This window comes from Cervus canadensis, chromosome 4 (genome assembly GCF_019320065.1).
Source record: "Cervus canadensis isolate Bull #8, Minnesota chromosome 4, ASM1932006v1, whole genome shotgun sequence".
Taxonomy (NCBI): domain Eukaryota; kingdom Metazoa; phylum Chordata; class Mammalia; order Artiodactyla; family Cervidae; genus Cervus; species Cervus canadensis.
The window spans coordinates 70,352,334-70,367,340 of record NC_057389.1 but is presented as its reverse complement, the minus strand read 5'-3'; the positions used below and the strand labels follow the sequence as shown (position 1 = coordinate 70,367,340).

General features: G+C 35.6%; 1 protein-coding gene across 4 annotated transcripts in view; it reads right to left on the bottom strand.

Annotated features, from left to right (window-relative positions):
* The window catches only part of COMMD10 (COMM domain containing 10), a 179,872-nt gene that overhangs the window by 19,498 nt on the left and 145,367 nt on the right, over positions 1-15,007 (bottom strand). Inside the window, exon 6 of one of the 4 annotated variants that reach the window (XM_043465847.1) lies at positions 12,795-12,848. The exons of 2 other annotated variants lie outside the window; for them this stretch is intronic. In XM_043465847.1, coding sequence (XP_043321782.1) covers positions 12,810-12,848 — 39 coding nt within the window. In that variant the 3' untranslated portion in view covers positions 12,795-12,809. Of the gene's footprint in view, positions 1-12,794; positions 12,849-14,340; positions 14,384-15,007 lie in introns of those variants that run through there. One more of the 4 variants, XM_043465848.1, reaches the window with a different exon arrangement.

The window sequence follows — 15,007 nt, the reverse complement described above, 5'->3', positions numbered from 1 at the left end:
TTCAAATTAATGTTGGCCATCTTAAGTTTTCATTTAGTTACAGAGTAAAAATTTATTTGAAATATTTGATGCAATCACTAAATATGCTCTCTGCCCATGTTTCAGTGTCTCACGGCCATTCTTCTCTTCCTCCTTCAATCCATCCAATTCTGATCATGAACTTCTTTTTCTAGACTTCAGACCCTCCAAAGATTCTTCACTATTTGCAAAAGTTCAAATTTCCCAGGTTGCCACTTTAATTTTTGTATAAAGCAAGTTGAATTATCTTTTTCCTGCTCTCTCTGCAAGGATGCCATACAAACGTGCCAGTTACTACCTTTGAACACCTGTGTATTTTCTCAAACCAATGCCTTTATCCCCACTTCCCCCTTCAATAAGAATGTACTTCTCTAACTTAAACATGGCAAAATCCTGCCATTCTTCAAGGCTCAGCTGAAGCACCTCTCACATGAGGCCTTCCCCAATCTCCCAAACAAGTCTCCTTCTGAGTTCTTCCCACACTTCAGCTAGTAGTGCGGCACCTAACACATTCTACTGTGTACTGTATTTTCCCTGTGAATGTACCATCATTTTCTAGCAGGGTGAAAGTTGCTCTAGGATAGGATCTTAAGGGTGTGACCACTGGTATCAAACTGCTTGTGTTTCAAAGCCATCTTCAGAAGTCACTATCTTGAACAAATTATGAAATGCTCTCTGCCTCAGTTTCCTCATTTGTAACACGGGGGTAATAATAGCACCTACTTGACAGGGATTCAGTTCAGTTCAATTCAGTCATGTCCGACTCTTTGTGACCCCATGAACTGCAGCACGCCAGGCCTCCCTGTCCATCACCAACTCCCGGAGTTTACTCAATCTCATGTCCATTGGGTCGGTGATGCCATCCAACCATCTCATCCTCTGTCATCCCCTTCTCCTCCCACCTTCAATCTTTCCCAGCATCAGGGTCTTTTCAAATGAGTCAGCTCTTCGTATCAGGTGACCAAAGTATTAGAGTTTCAGCTTCAGCATCAGTCCTTCCAATGAATATTCAGGACTGATCTCCTTTAGGATGGACTGGTTGGATCTCCTTGCAGCCCAAGGGACTCTCAAGAGTCTTCTCTAACACCACAGTTCAAAAGCATCAATTCTTTGGCTCTCAGTTTTCTTTATGGTCCAACTCTCACATCCATACATGACTACGGGAAAAATCATAGCTTTGACTAGATGGACCTTTGTTGGCAAAGTAATGCCTCTGCTTTTTAACATGCTGTAAAGGTTGGTCATAACTTTTCTTCCAAGGAGCAAGCATCTTTTAATTTCACGGCCGCAGTCACCATCTGCAGTGATTTTGGAGCCCCCCAAAAAATAAACTCTGTCACTGTTTCCATTGTTTCCCCATCTGTTTGCCATGAAGTGATGGGACCAGATGCCACGATCTTAGTTTTCTGAATGTTGAGCTTTAAGCCAACTTTTTCACTCTCCTCTTTCACTTCCATAAGGGTGGTGTCATCTGGAAATCTGAGGTTATTGATATTTCTCCCGGCAATCTTGATTCCAGATTGTGCTGGACAGGGATATGAAGATGAAATACGTATTCTGTATAGAAGGACTTAGTCAGATGCCTGGCCTGGTATTCAGTAAGGAATCAATCATCCTTGTCATCACCATCACCCCATCATTTTTTATGCTCTACACGGACCTAGCCCAGGACCTTGAATATAACAAATGTTTAATAAAATGCTTATTAAATTGAATGGAATCTTTTTTGTCTTTTCAAGTCAAGTGGGAAATAAAGCCATGTGGAATATACTGATCAGGGAAAACCAAAATCTCTCTTAAATGTAACATTTTAAATGAGCAAGTATTAATAGTAGATTAATAATTAAATACTCAGAGTTATGTAAACATTGCCAAAATAAATTGCATTTCCAGTAAGGATGTAACAACCTTTAGATCTCACCTAAATGCGGGTTACAATTCTGACAGCTATTTTCATACCTGTGGGCTGTCAGAGAGAGGCCCTTTCCAGATACATTTACATATACATTAGTTGATCCTTCAAGGACTAGGATGTGAACTAAGCGGATTCACTTAGACATGGAGTTTTTTCAATCAGTATATAGTCAGCCTCTCCATTGGAAGGTTTCGATCCACAGGTTCTGCACCCGAGGGTTCAGCAAGCTGCAGATGTGGAGTCAGCAGGTACTGAGGGCACACTGTGAGACCGGAGCATCCTCAGATTTGGGAGCCGCAGGGAATCCTGCGATCAATCCCCCACTGACACTAAGAGACAACTGTACTATAATGAAGGTCGATTTCAACAGTACTATTAGAACTGCATGAAAAATCCTGACTTTCCAAGAATGATAAAAAGCCAGTAGGTAAAGAATCACGTTTTAGGCAGGAGTATGTGGAGGATAGGTCTCCTTTCCCACATAACACTGAAAGTGAAAGTCATTCAGTAGTGCCCAACTCTCTGAGACTCCGTGGGCTGCAGCCTGCCAGGCTCCTCTGTCCATGGAGTTTTCCAGCAAGAATACTGGAGTGAGTAGCCATTCCCTTCTCCAGGGGATCTTCCCAACCCAGGGATCAAACCCAGGTTTTCCACATTGCAGGCAGATTCTTTACCATCTAAGCCACCAGGGAAGCCCAAGACCTATCCCTTCTCCAGGGAATCTTCCTGACCCAGGAATCGAACTGGGGTCTCCTGCATTGCAGGCAGATTCTTTACCAGCTGAGCTACACATGACACTGCTTCACACTAAAACCGCATCTTCCAGTTATTCTTAGATGTAATGTCTTCTGTATAAAGACTACCAAATAATGCAAAACTGTGTTACTGTTTTGTGAAGTAGATAAAATGTCTTGAATAGAATGAGTCTATTTAGATCTATTTTCACTGGTGACCTAATCCAGAGATTAAAACATAATGTTAGTATCAGAAATATTTTCACTATGTGTTTTCATGAATATACAAAAACAAAATGAAATGCCAAATACTCTGAATATAGTATCTTAGGTTTTCAAGACATGAACTCATGTATGGTAAGCACTATCTGTCACTTACATAGCACAGACCTGCTTTAAAGAAGTAAATATTCTTTACGATGGCAAACAAATCATTCAACCAAGCCTTAGAGTAACAGGACTGACCATGTTTTGCATTTAGATGACACATCTTTCAAGTTGCTGAAGACATTTTGCAAAATCTAACAGAAATGTTCTCTCTCCACCAAGCTAACTAGGCAAAAAAACATGCTAAGAAGAGCAAGTGAGAAATTAGCAATATGGTGCAAGGCCCAGATCCAGAAGTCATAAAGGAGATCATAATGCTGTCTCCTGTTTGCCAACAGGTGGGTCTCAAGATTGCAGGCTGCTATTTTCAAATTAAACTTTGATTTGCCTTTTACCTGGCACTGCAGCTAATGCCCTCTTCTCTCCTGATAAGACAGGAGACTGAGAAGAGTAGAAAATCAAATCTTTGCATGCTAAGTGCTATGGTGGGGGTAACAGTGATGTGTGGTGCTGCGGAATGAATAGCAACATGACAAAGCTAGATTTTAATGAAGGAATATTCTGACTAGTGAACTCTCACTAAGCAATAATTTTTTAAACTACTAAAGGGAATGAACTAGAATATTAAACAATTTTATGGCTTCAAACATACATTCAAAATTTGACCTCAATTACTGTTGAATAAATCTGCAAAATAAAACCCTTCTTCTCCCCCAGCACCACGCCCTGCATTTTAATCACCAGGATTCATCCAAGGAAAATGTATACCTGAGAAAGCAGAGCCAGAAGGATCCTAAATGGCAGCAAGTGGTTGGGACCTGAAACCGTTAATTAGATTTAGGGACCACGATATTATTAGTTAAAGGCTCTGAAGGTGGTATTTTAAACACCAGGGTATAGGCTCACACTCTGGACAAAGTCCAGCTCTCTCTACTCTTAATCGTCTCAAGGACTGTTTTAAAGTAAGTCAAATATACCCGCTGCTTAAAACATGCGTTTAATAGTCCTCAAAGAGCAAAATAAGAACTACTCACTTTCTAAAATGTGTGTGTATATAAATAAAAGCCTGCCTATATATTACTCAACTTCTATAAAAACACAGAAATTTTTAGTCATGACAGCCAACTATGAAACCTTATTTCAAGTTTTTTTCCTTGCTACATTAACTGTTCCTATTACAGTGATTAAAGAAATAACTTTCAAAGCACTGTTTATTAATTTTATACTCATTTTTTAAAAAGGAAACAACGGTTCCTGATAATACATGGTACATTTTTAATATAGAAATATTGCCAAATAAAGTACAAATGGGCCTAACTTGTACCTCAAATTATTTTGGAAATAAGCACTGAAGTCATAAAAAATTAATTTCATTCAGATGGTGCAAAATGTAAAGAACAGAATTCATAGGCATTTTATCTTCAGCTCAGTAAAAGACATGGGAATGCAAAGCCAAGAATTTGATAACCAACATTTAGACAATCATCCATTTTATAATGAGTTGAGTTATACACTCTCAAATCTGAGTGTAACACTGAGAAATCTGGCCCTAAATTCAGTCTCCACAACTCTAAGAAGATCAAATCTTAACCGCTAATGATGAAATCTAAGCATAAAAATGTCTTGTTATAGTACTGGCAAATAGGAAACTGAAGAATTATGGATATGATTTTTAAAAAAAAAACCTATACAGGTCACTTCTGCATCCTTTTAGGTCTAACTTTGCACCCTTTAATGATTGCTCTCTTAAAATTTCATTTCAAAGGACAACAAAAAGAAATTTTTCCATAACTCCAAGTGGGTTGAAAACTTCATTAACTGATATTTCAACAGTTTTGAGGAATACAGAAATACTTAACATGATAGGTAAGAGTGGGAGAAATGAAATCATCAACACCTGGACTCAAACAGAAAAAGATGAGAGGAAATGCTGATGATGAAAGCAACATCTAGAAGCTGAAAGCACCAGCTCTTGAGTCAGACTGCCTGTGTTCCAGCCCTGGCTCCATCACTTGTCAGTTGAATGGCTTCACCCAAAGTAATTAATCTCTCAGTTCCTCACTTTCCTTTTCTGTGGCTGGGATTAACAAGAGTAACTAATCTCAGGATTGTAGCAATGATTATACGTCATGAAAAATGCTTGGCATAGCAAATGACACAAACTAAGTGCTCAACAAATATTACCTAAAGTTATTATAAAACTAAGGAAAAAATAATATTTCTGAAGTCAAAACACTAAGAATGACTGGCCAGAAATACCAGAGGTTGACGAGACATCAAGAAGATGCAGAATAGGAGCACTGAGTTTGCTGTAAACTATAAATAGGAACAATTTAAGTTAATAAGTGAAGATAAAAGTCAGGCACTAAAAAATCCATGCTGGTTGATAGGAATGAAGAAGCCAGAGATATGGATATATATAAAATATGTCCATATTTGTGAAAGTTAAAAATCAAAATAAAAATGAGAAAATAAAATAAAATGAGAAAAGGATACAAACAAAGAAAAGAAGAGGCCAGAGTCAAGTATTTTGGTCAATAATCAGAAAGATGACAAATAAATGCAACTAAATGAAAAAACTTCTAGTCATGATAATGTATTCTTGGAAATACTCAGCTATAGGCTATACTGATCAATTTGATAAAAGAGTTTTACTAAGATATGATAAGAGTACACTGAACATCACTCTAATCTTACTAAAATGACAAATGTTAAATAAAAGCATCACCATTCCCCTACCCCAAAAAGAATATCCTCCCAAAACTTGTAGAACCATTGATACTTGGTATTACCCTAGAAAGATTAGTAAAAACCTTAAAAGAAAATACCAATTGTCACATCAAGAGTTTCAGATTCAGTATCTCCACAGGCAAACCTCTTATTTCTGATTGTATCCAGCTTTTCTGTTCAATAAACAGTTTTGAACATTGTAATCAACTTCTTTTTAATCAAAACCAGCCATATTGACAAATTAGGCAGTACTGAGAAATGTTACTCATTATGGCAGTTTTCTTTTTAAGTATGCTTTTAATCCGTTTTGGATGCAGGTGCACTTTTAAAAGAAAAGCAACAAATTTCTACAAGTTACTGAGGTCTCTAAAGTAGGAACTGGTTTTGCTAAAAAAAAATGTAAAAGACAAAAATGAAATCATGAAATTCATATACAAAAGCAATCTTAATGATGTGTTAATAATTTCTAACTTTTAAAAGAGAACGCTACTCCACGCCTTCCTATTTTTGAAGAATTTAATGAAAAAACATTTAGTACATATACAATAAATAAAACACAACTACATAAATAAATTATTCTCTTCTAAACACTTATTAGCAAACTTTGTTTCAAAAACAATTATGAAAAATATGACATTCAAGCCCTAATTTAAAATTACATTCATTTTCTAAAAATGTAATTAGTTAAAATGAGGTTATAAAAATCAATCTTTCCATTTTAACAGGTAGTTAATTTACTTGTACAGATGGTTACTACTTTGTATGACTATTAATATAATACCTGATTTTTGTTTTTTACTGAATCTTTTCTAGGACAAAACAGTAAAGTTCTTTTATAATCCCCATTAAAGTTCCTAAGGGTTACTTCTCTTAATATTGCTAAGTTAAAATTTATCAATAAAAATGCTGACAAGCCACACGACTTTTGAAAATAACATGCCTACTTAATAAAATGGGTCAGTACTGAATATATCAAAATGATCCATTTGTTACCATAATAAAAATACCACTTAATGCAAGTTCCTCTTAAATAGGATGATTAACAATAAACATTGCCCAAGAAATTACTCCAAAGTCAGTAAGCTTTGATTTGTTTTCTGGGGGTAAAAAATGAACTCATGAAGAAGGTTAATGATAAATAAATGGCTTTTATAAACTCATTAAGTACTATAAACATTCAGTACATTTTCCTTCTTTTAAAATGTTGATTAGTCTCCATTAAATAGTTTTATTTTTTCAGTCTGTCATTTTGAAATCTGTACTCTTAACAAAAAATAAGGACACATTCACCTCTTCCCCTTTCCTTCAAATTGCACACATACAAAAAATATTTTTTAAAGGAAGAAACATTGATAGTGCAGTAAAATAAGAAAGAATACCACTTACTGTAAGCCAGAAAATGAGGAAATTCTATAAACTAAAAATCAGAGATTTAATTAAAAGAAAAAAAAATCAAATCAGCAAAACTAAATCTAAAATAAGCAAAAAAGATTGTAGAGGCCCAGAGAAACATAAAGCTTGTGGCCAAACAAAAGCGTGTGTGTCTTTTCTCAAATGTGATTTCTACCTATGCAGAGTCCCAGAGTAGATGGTGGGATGAGAGAAACAAAGCAAATAAAGGCAAGCAATGTATGGGAAAACACTCCCAAACCCAGAGGTCAAAATCCTGCAACAGGAACACCCTGCTCAGCAGTGCTTCCTCCTTTCGCCCTGCAGTCACTGGATGAAGGCTTCTGTAATAAGAATCTTATTATCCCCCAGAGGGATGGAGTCTCATCTGGCTGAAGAGTATAAATACTCTCCAGGCATGAAAACAACTCCATCTATGCTTTCAACCATACATACTAATAACCAAGAATCACTAGCCATTTGAAGAAAAATTAGCAACAAAGCCATTGAATTTAAAATGAGAAAATATCATTCAGGCGGAGTAGAAGAAACAGAAGAAAACTTTAAATATAGTTGGCATTCTCAGTGAAATGAAAAGACAGTACATCAACAACAACAAAATAACAGGCTATTTTGAAAAAGAGTTATACATAATTTAAAATGTGCCTGATAAAGTAATGATAAAACAAAGCCTAAAAAAAACAGACTGATAGTTTAAAGGGTTCAGCTAAAGGAAAAAATACTGCATTAGACAAGAAGGACAAGAGAGCCTCCATAACCAATGTAAAATGAAGAAAACATATAAAGAAAGAGAAATGGAAGGTAGAGTTAGACGCTCCAGTAGGTTTAGAAACTCCAGTAAAATTACCTACCAGAATGACAAAACAGAAAGAACTAGATGAAAAAGTATTCAAGAGAAATAAAGGAATCACATCCTAAGTGTACTATCAGGATGCTATGGATATAAATTTCAAAATCTTCAGTGGGGGGAATAGGCAGAAGGAAGGAGAAAATGGCTATTTACAAAAGTATAAAAATCATATTGCTATCAGAATTATTTCTAACAAAATCAGGTAACAGAAGTCAATAAAAAGTGAAAGTGAAAAGTGAAGTCGCTCAGTCGTGTCCAACTCTTTGCAACCCCGTGGACTGTAGCCTACCACGCTCCTCCGTCCATGGGATTTTCCAGGCAAGAGTACTGGAGTGGGTTGCCATTTCCTTTTCCAGAGGATCTTCCTGACCCGGGGATTGAACCTGGGTCACACATTGTAGGCAGACGTTTTACCATCTGAGCCACCAGAGAAGCCAGAAGTCAATAAAGGAGCCCTCAATTCTCAGGTGAGATTATTTATATGTAGAATTCGGTCAAGCCCTATTAGAAATCAAGCGAGAGATTAAATACACATTTTCAGTCATGCAAAGACTCAGACGTCCCTGGTGACTCAGCCAATGAAGAGTCTGCCTGCAATCCAGGAGATCTGGGTTCGATCCCTGGGTTGGGAAGATCCCCTGGAAAAGGAAATGGCAACCAACTCCAGTATTCTGGCCTGGAAAAATCCCATGGACAGAGGAGCCTGTCCTCATAGGAACTCTCCTGTGACAGAGTTCATAGAGTTGCAAAGAGTTGGACATGATTGAGCGACTTCACTTTCTTTCTTTCTAAGACTCAGACTAGCTCAAAACCTTCAGGTACAATCTAAATGAATTATTGGCATCCCTGGGTGGGCCAGTGGTTGAGAGTCCACCTGCCAGTGCGGACTCGATCCCTGCTCTGAGAAGATTCCACATGCTGTGGGGCAACTAAGCTATGCACCACAACTGCTGAGCCCATGCTCTAGAGCCTATGAGCTGCAGCTGCTGAAGCCCACGCACCCGAGAGCCGGCGCTCCACAAGAGAAGTCACCACAATGAGAAATCCACATACCACAATGAAGAGGAGCCCCCACTGTCTACAATTAGAGAAAGCCAGAGCACTGCAAATATTTATTCACTCAGCACAGCCACAAATAAATATTTTTTAATTTAAAAAAAGAATTATTAAATTATCAATTCTAGAAAACCAAACAAAAATGAGGAACATGTAAAAATACAAGAAACTGTAATGTCCAAAAGCTGTAAAACTCAATTTACTAAATTAAATTTTGTAAAACTAAATTTAAATCATTATTGATACATAATGTTAAAAAGAAATAACAATCTGAAATTAAAGTACAAAAGTATTTTAGAATGACTGTCAGGGAGGAATATAAGCATATATATTAAGACTCCAGACATTTTTAGAAAAGAATAAGAACACAGAGTAAGAGAAAAGCTTTTGGATGTTCTCAAAATATTCCTTTTATTCATTTACACAAAGAGATGCCTGACAATAGAAAAAAGGATCTAATTTCTATGCCTTTAGATTTAATATGAATTTGCTTTTCTTCACATATACCCACACTTGTACATCAATAAGTCCTTACTGGTGAGTAAACGTCACCACTGTACTGTTCCAAAAGGTTCTAAACCCTCTTTAAAACTAATTAGACAAAAATAGTTATATATGGCTTTGAATGTCCTATATGGAATGGAACCATATAATGAAATCAGATTTATGAATTTCTAACTCAGAAAGTTTCAGTACTAATTCTTGGAAAATTACTTCCCCCAAACTTCATATGACCACAGAAGCTTGAGTTACATTATGTTAAAACAGTCCATATATGAGAATATTCAAATTATCTCTTAAAATGTTCCAATTAGAATTGACCTGAATCTACAACAATAGTTTTCATTTTGTTCAGTAAATAAATTTGATGTCTTATTTTTCTTCCTAAGAAATTTACCTAATATTGAAAAGAACTGGTATTTACAAAAAAGAACCTGAAGACCTAAACTGACACCATGATTTCAGGCTGAGGGCCCACTGCTAAGAATGCTCATAAAAGGTAATTTTAAAGATCTAAACAAGCCTTCAACTTGCAATGTACTCATTAAGGGCAGGCCAAGTGTCAAAAGCTGTTTTGTCTTCCTTGTTTTGTTAAAATATGCCTTCTTGTGCATTTTCCTTTTGTAAATTTCAGATGAAAATAAATAAATGTTTCTACAGCACAAGGCATCTGGGAATGGGTTAATACAGGAATTAAAATATTAAATAGGAGAAAAAAGATCTTTCTACTCAGTAGACAGTAACAAGCCATATTTTCAAGTACCTATTAAGGGTCTTTACAAGATCTAAAGAACTTGTTTGTATCTTGTTTCTAAAGTCAAAATAAGATAGGGGGGGAAATGCCTATCCTCCAACTTCTTGAAACATAAAACTAAGGACCGTTAATTAAGACTTTTCAGATCTCAACTGTCGTGAGAATGCATGAGGATGGTAATTTCTCTAGCACCCAAAGTACAGAATACAAAAGTCTATTACAGATTAAAATCAATATCCAAAATATACTTCAGCATGACCATGTCCATGTTTACTGACCTTCAGGAACAGCTATAATATATTTTTCATACACTTAATAACTCCAAAATGAATGGAAGTTGGAAACTACCATTTGAAGTTTCCACTAGTCTCCAAGGTCAGTCTCATTCAGTGATACAAGCTCATTTTGGACTTTTACAACAGTATAATTAACTTTCATTAAGTCTGAGATTCTTTCTTCTGATCATATATCCATACAGAAGCTAGGCACAACATTTAAATCAAGTAAAATATGATAGACTTAACCACCCTTGGGCTATTTCTCAAATGCTTTTGGAAATTTTTATGGAAGGTAATTTCAGTCATGCATAGTTAGACTAATTTATTTAGCTGAAAATGAATACAAAAATAAGTCCATATGCATATCCATGAAAATTTAAGGAAATGAGAAAAATTAAGATTGAGTTTAACTGCAGTTGTCTGAACACTACAACCCAATTCACATTACTAAATGTTTTAAAGACAAGAAATATATTCTTCTCTTCCTCTTAAGGAGATCAACATTTCTCATTGCTTTAATAAAGCATTCTATATCTCTTATAGGCAAAAAAATGATATAACCCAAGAGGCCAAATAAATCTGAATAATATGTGCACATTATTAAATATCAATATTAGCCTATGCTATCATTAAATTTAAGCTAAGATTATTAAATATAAAGACTAATTGTTCCTAAATCATACCCTACTAATATATTAGCAAACTTAAAACATCTTGGGAGGAAAAAGCAGTTTTTGGTAGCTTTCTGAGTTACCAAAAGTGAGATACTCTTGAAAATAAAATCTGCTTCCATTTGTGAAAAATCTGTCACACTGTGGAAAAATATTCAATGAACAATCAAAATGATGATAAGAACATAGAAATTTAAGCACTTGTAATAATATGAGGGCTTCAGAGACAATAGACAAACATAATAATGAAAACAGATTTCATCTGTCTTCTTGCCTCCTTGGCACCATTAACTCGAGCTCTGGACACATCAGCGTGTTTGGACACAGGCAAGCTTCACTCTAGAGCTACAGTGAGCGTGCAGGAAGCCAGCTGTGAGGCTGCAGTCCCTCAAAGGCCAGAATAATGCAGACTTACTTGTAGAGTGCCAAGATGCACAACAGAAACCTTACTCCTTCCCATATGGTTCATTGCCTTCCTTCTGAGATGAGGCTCTGGTTTCTGGCCTGGGGATGAGAAGTGCAGCAGGGGAGCCAACTGTTCTGGTTTCATGGACAGACCTTTGATTAATCCTCCTGTTTCAGCTCTATATCTTCTTCCTGCCCTACTTCATACCTGGCAGATTCTCAGTTCAGGGGCTCTTTCAGGCTCAGACAGGCTGGTCAGTTTCCTCTCACCTCCTCTGTAGCCTCCTCACAGCTTGTTTCATCAGTCATCTCACTCCCATCTTTCCTTCTCCCAGTCATTTGTTGAAAACTTAACAAGTACTAGCGAGTCTCTGATTTTCTTTGCTTCATCAATCTATTCTTTCTGTGCTTCTACGCATCTATTTCAGTGACATCTCAGGAGGGACCGGAAAATCAACAGGTGTGCTCAGGCCTCCGTCTTACCCTACGCAGGACTACTTTTTAAACTTTTCAACGAGACTACTTCCATCTGGTGAATAAACTTATACACAAAAACCTTACCTGCTCACTTGTATAATAGAAGAGCTAACTTTTCTGAGATTCACACAAAATTTAAAACTTCACAGCATTTCAATTCAATATAAATTGTCTACAAATGGGAAATCAGTCATTTTTATATCTGAAGGGTAAAAATTTACTATTATGACACTCAGTGCTTAATTAAGAAAACCTAATCCATGTAGTGAATTTCAAAAAGACAGTTTCTGCTTCAAGTTCAAAGGATTCCTTACAAAATAAAAGATAAAATGCATTTTTTTCAATTATCTCAACAACTGAATAATTATCAATAAGCTGCAAGATAATGAAAACTAGATGTCTGAAAGTAAAAATTATGCTCCCCCCACCAAAAGAAGGCATGAGTAAAAAGGATCAACTACAATTGCTTAGGGAAGTTTGGGGTAATATATAGTATCACTATTCATAAAATCAAATTTGAAAAAATAGCAATAATACAATCCTTAGAAACTGTTGAAACATATTAACTTTATGACAAACATACCACTGAATAACAAATATGACTGTTAAGTGACTTATGTGAAGCACAATTAATTGAATCAATATGTTGATTTAAACTTTACTGCCATTGTCTCATTGCTGGTTCATAAAATCAGATGTGGAACTGGTCTCAAGCCCAGAAACTGCAAAGAAACAAAAATATAATAGGAAGTACAAGTCATCTAAAGGCAGCTTAAAATCTGCACTGTATTAAACACTTTAAGATTTTAATTAAGTATAGAAAGAGAAAAACTGTTTTTTAAAAATCACAAAATAATATAGTTTACTTGATGTAAATCCACAGACCATCTCAGCCACACTGGAATATCTTTTAATCTTTTAGAATTCAAATTTTATGCAGTGGAGAAGGAGAGCCATGGTGGGGTTGGGGAGAGGGCATAAACTGACCTCAACTATCTTTCCTCACTTCAAAATTCTCTAGTCAACTTCACATTCTCAATTATTTATTTACTAATACTTTAACAGTTTATTACCATTACAAATAAAAGTTACGTTTTATCTATATCATGGTAACTTCAAAATCCTACATCAGACAAATATGTTTAGATTTAAAACCCGACGTTAAGACAAATGAACACTAGAATATGAGACTCAGCAGTTTACCATGGCCAGGTCATCTGATCTACCCAGATGTCTGACAGACGAATGCTAGGGCATAGTAATCTCTGGAATAATGTTTGGGAACCTACTTGTTGTCATAAAACAAAAAGTAAAGAATTTTTCAATAAAAAGTAAGGACCTGTAATCACTCATATATTTGACACAGCCCCAACCACACGAGTCCTGAATATACTAAGATAAACAGAATAACATGGTAAGAATTTTGACTTTAAAGGAAGAAGATAATGAACTAACTAGTCTAATATTCCTTCACTACAAACAATAAAAACTGGTAAAGATAGTATTACTGAAATTTACCACAACATAAAATTGTAATAACGGATATTGTATTATTTTTTAGATTTTGTTTTAGTGTTGTTTTAAAAGATTGGTGGCAAAGTGAAAAAGATAAGATGACTTGCATAGCCATGCTACAACAGTTCTCAACTTTGGCTCTAACAGAACCAAAAACAGGAATACAATTTTTCTGTCCTCAGAGCCACTCCCAAAGATGCTGTGAATCTTGAGGCCAGGGCAGATGTATTAAGTCTAAACAAAATTAACATCAACAAAAAGAAAGCTGCAGAAGGCTATCCTGATGCCTATCTAGGATCAGGCATACCTGGTCTGACGTATTTTCTCTTAACCTTTCCCAAGTCTTTGTTGTAAAAATCTCCATTCTTTGTCATCCAGTTTCCCTTCCTAACTTTTGTGTTACATTTTTTCTAACTATTCCTCACAGGGTTGCCTTGCAGTTCATCTATATCAGAACTGAAACTTTCAGTGTTGCCCCAAAGCTACACGGAAGTCAATTTATGCACTCTAAATTTTTATTTATGGAGAATTCAAGGTCACAGAGGTATAACTGTTTAATGAATATTCTGATGTGAGCACAGAGCATAGGGGTAAATACTCAGGTTTTGATCCTTTATTCATTGAAGAAAAGCAATACAAAAAGCATGAAATTCTGGTGAAAAGTAGTGCAGGTGAATTCAAAGACAGAACAGTTCATACCTGGCAGATTTCAGTACCCCAAAACATATTGGTTTGGAACAATCTGAAGGGAAAAAAAACAATCTTTTTTATCAAAAGCAATCTCTCAGTGATAGGAAAGTCTTCATCAGTTATTACAGGGGATCTCTTACAGTGGCCTTTCATGAGCACCCCTCTTTGGAGTTAAAAAGATTACATGATCTAGAAATGGTTAGATGCATTGCAGTACAATTTGAAATTCATGTTTCCAATCTGTCTTTTACATTTTTGAGATACTTACAATGCTTTTCCAACAGATTTCATTTTACTTCAGTAATTCCTAATTTCTTACCTATTTTGCAATTAGTAAGCTCACTATCATAATAGCTACTACTGATATTATGACACTAACATACACAATTTACCAACTTTCAGATTATGCATGCATATTAACAAAATGTATTATACTCTAGAAGTTGCCTTTAGTACAATAAATTTTAACCATATCAAACTTTTGCCTTTGTTTTTCACTTTTTACATCCAAACTTTTTACTCCGGCTCAAATGCATTAAAATTGCACCTCCTCAGAATTCAATTTTTCTGATAACTGTGTAACCACCTTTAAAAACTAATGGCTAATATGGCAAAAAACCATCACAATGATGTAAAGCAATTATTCTCCAATTAAAACAAACAAACAAAAAAAAAA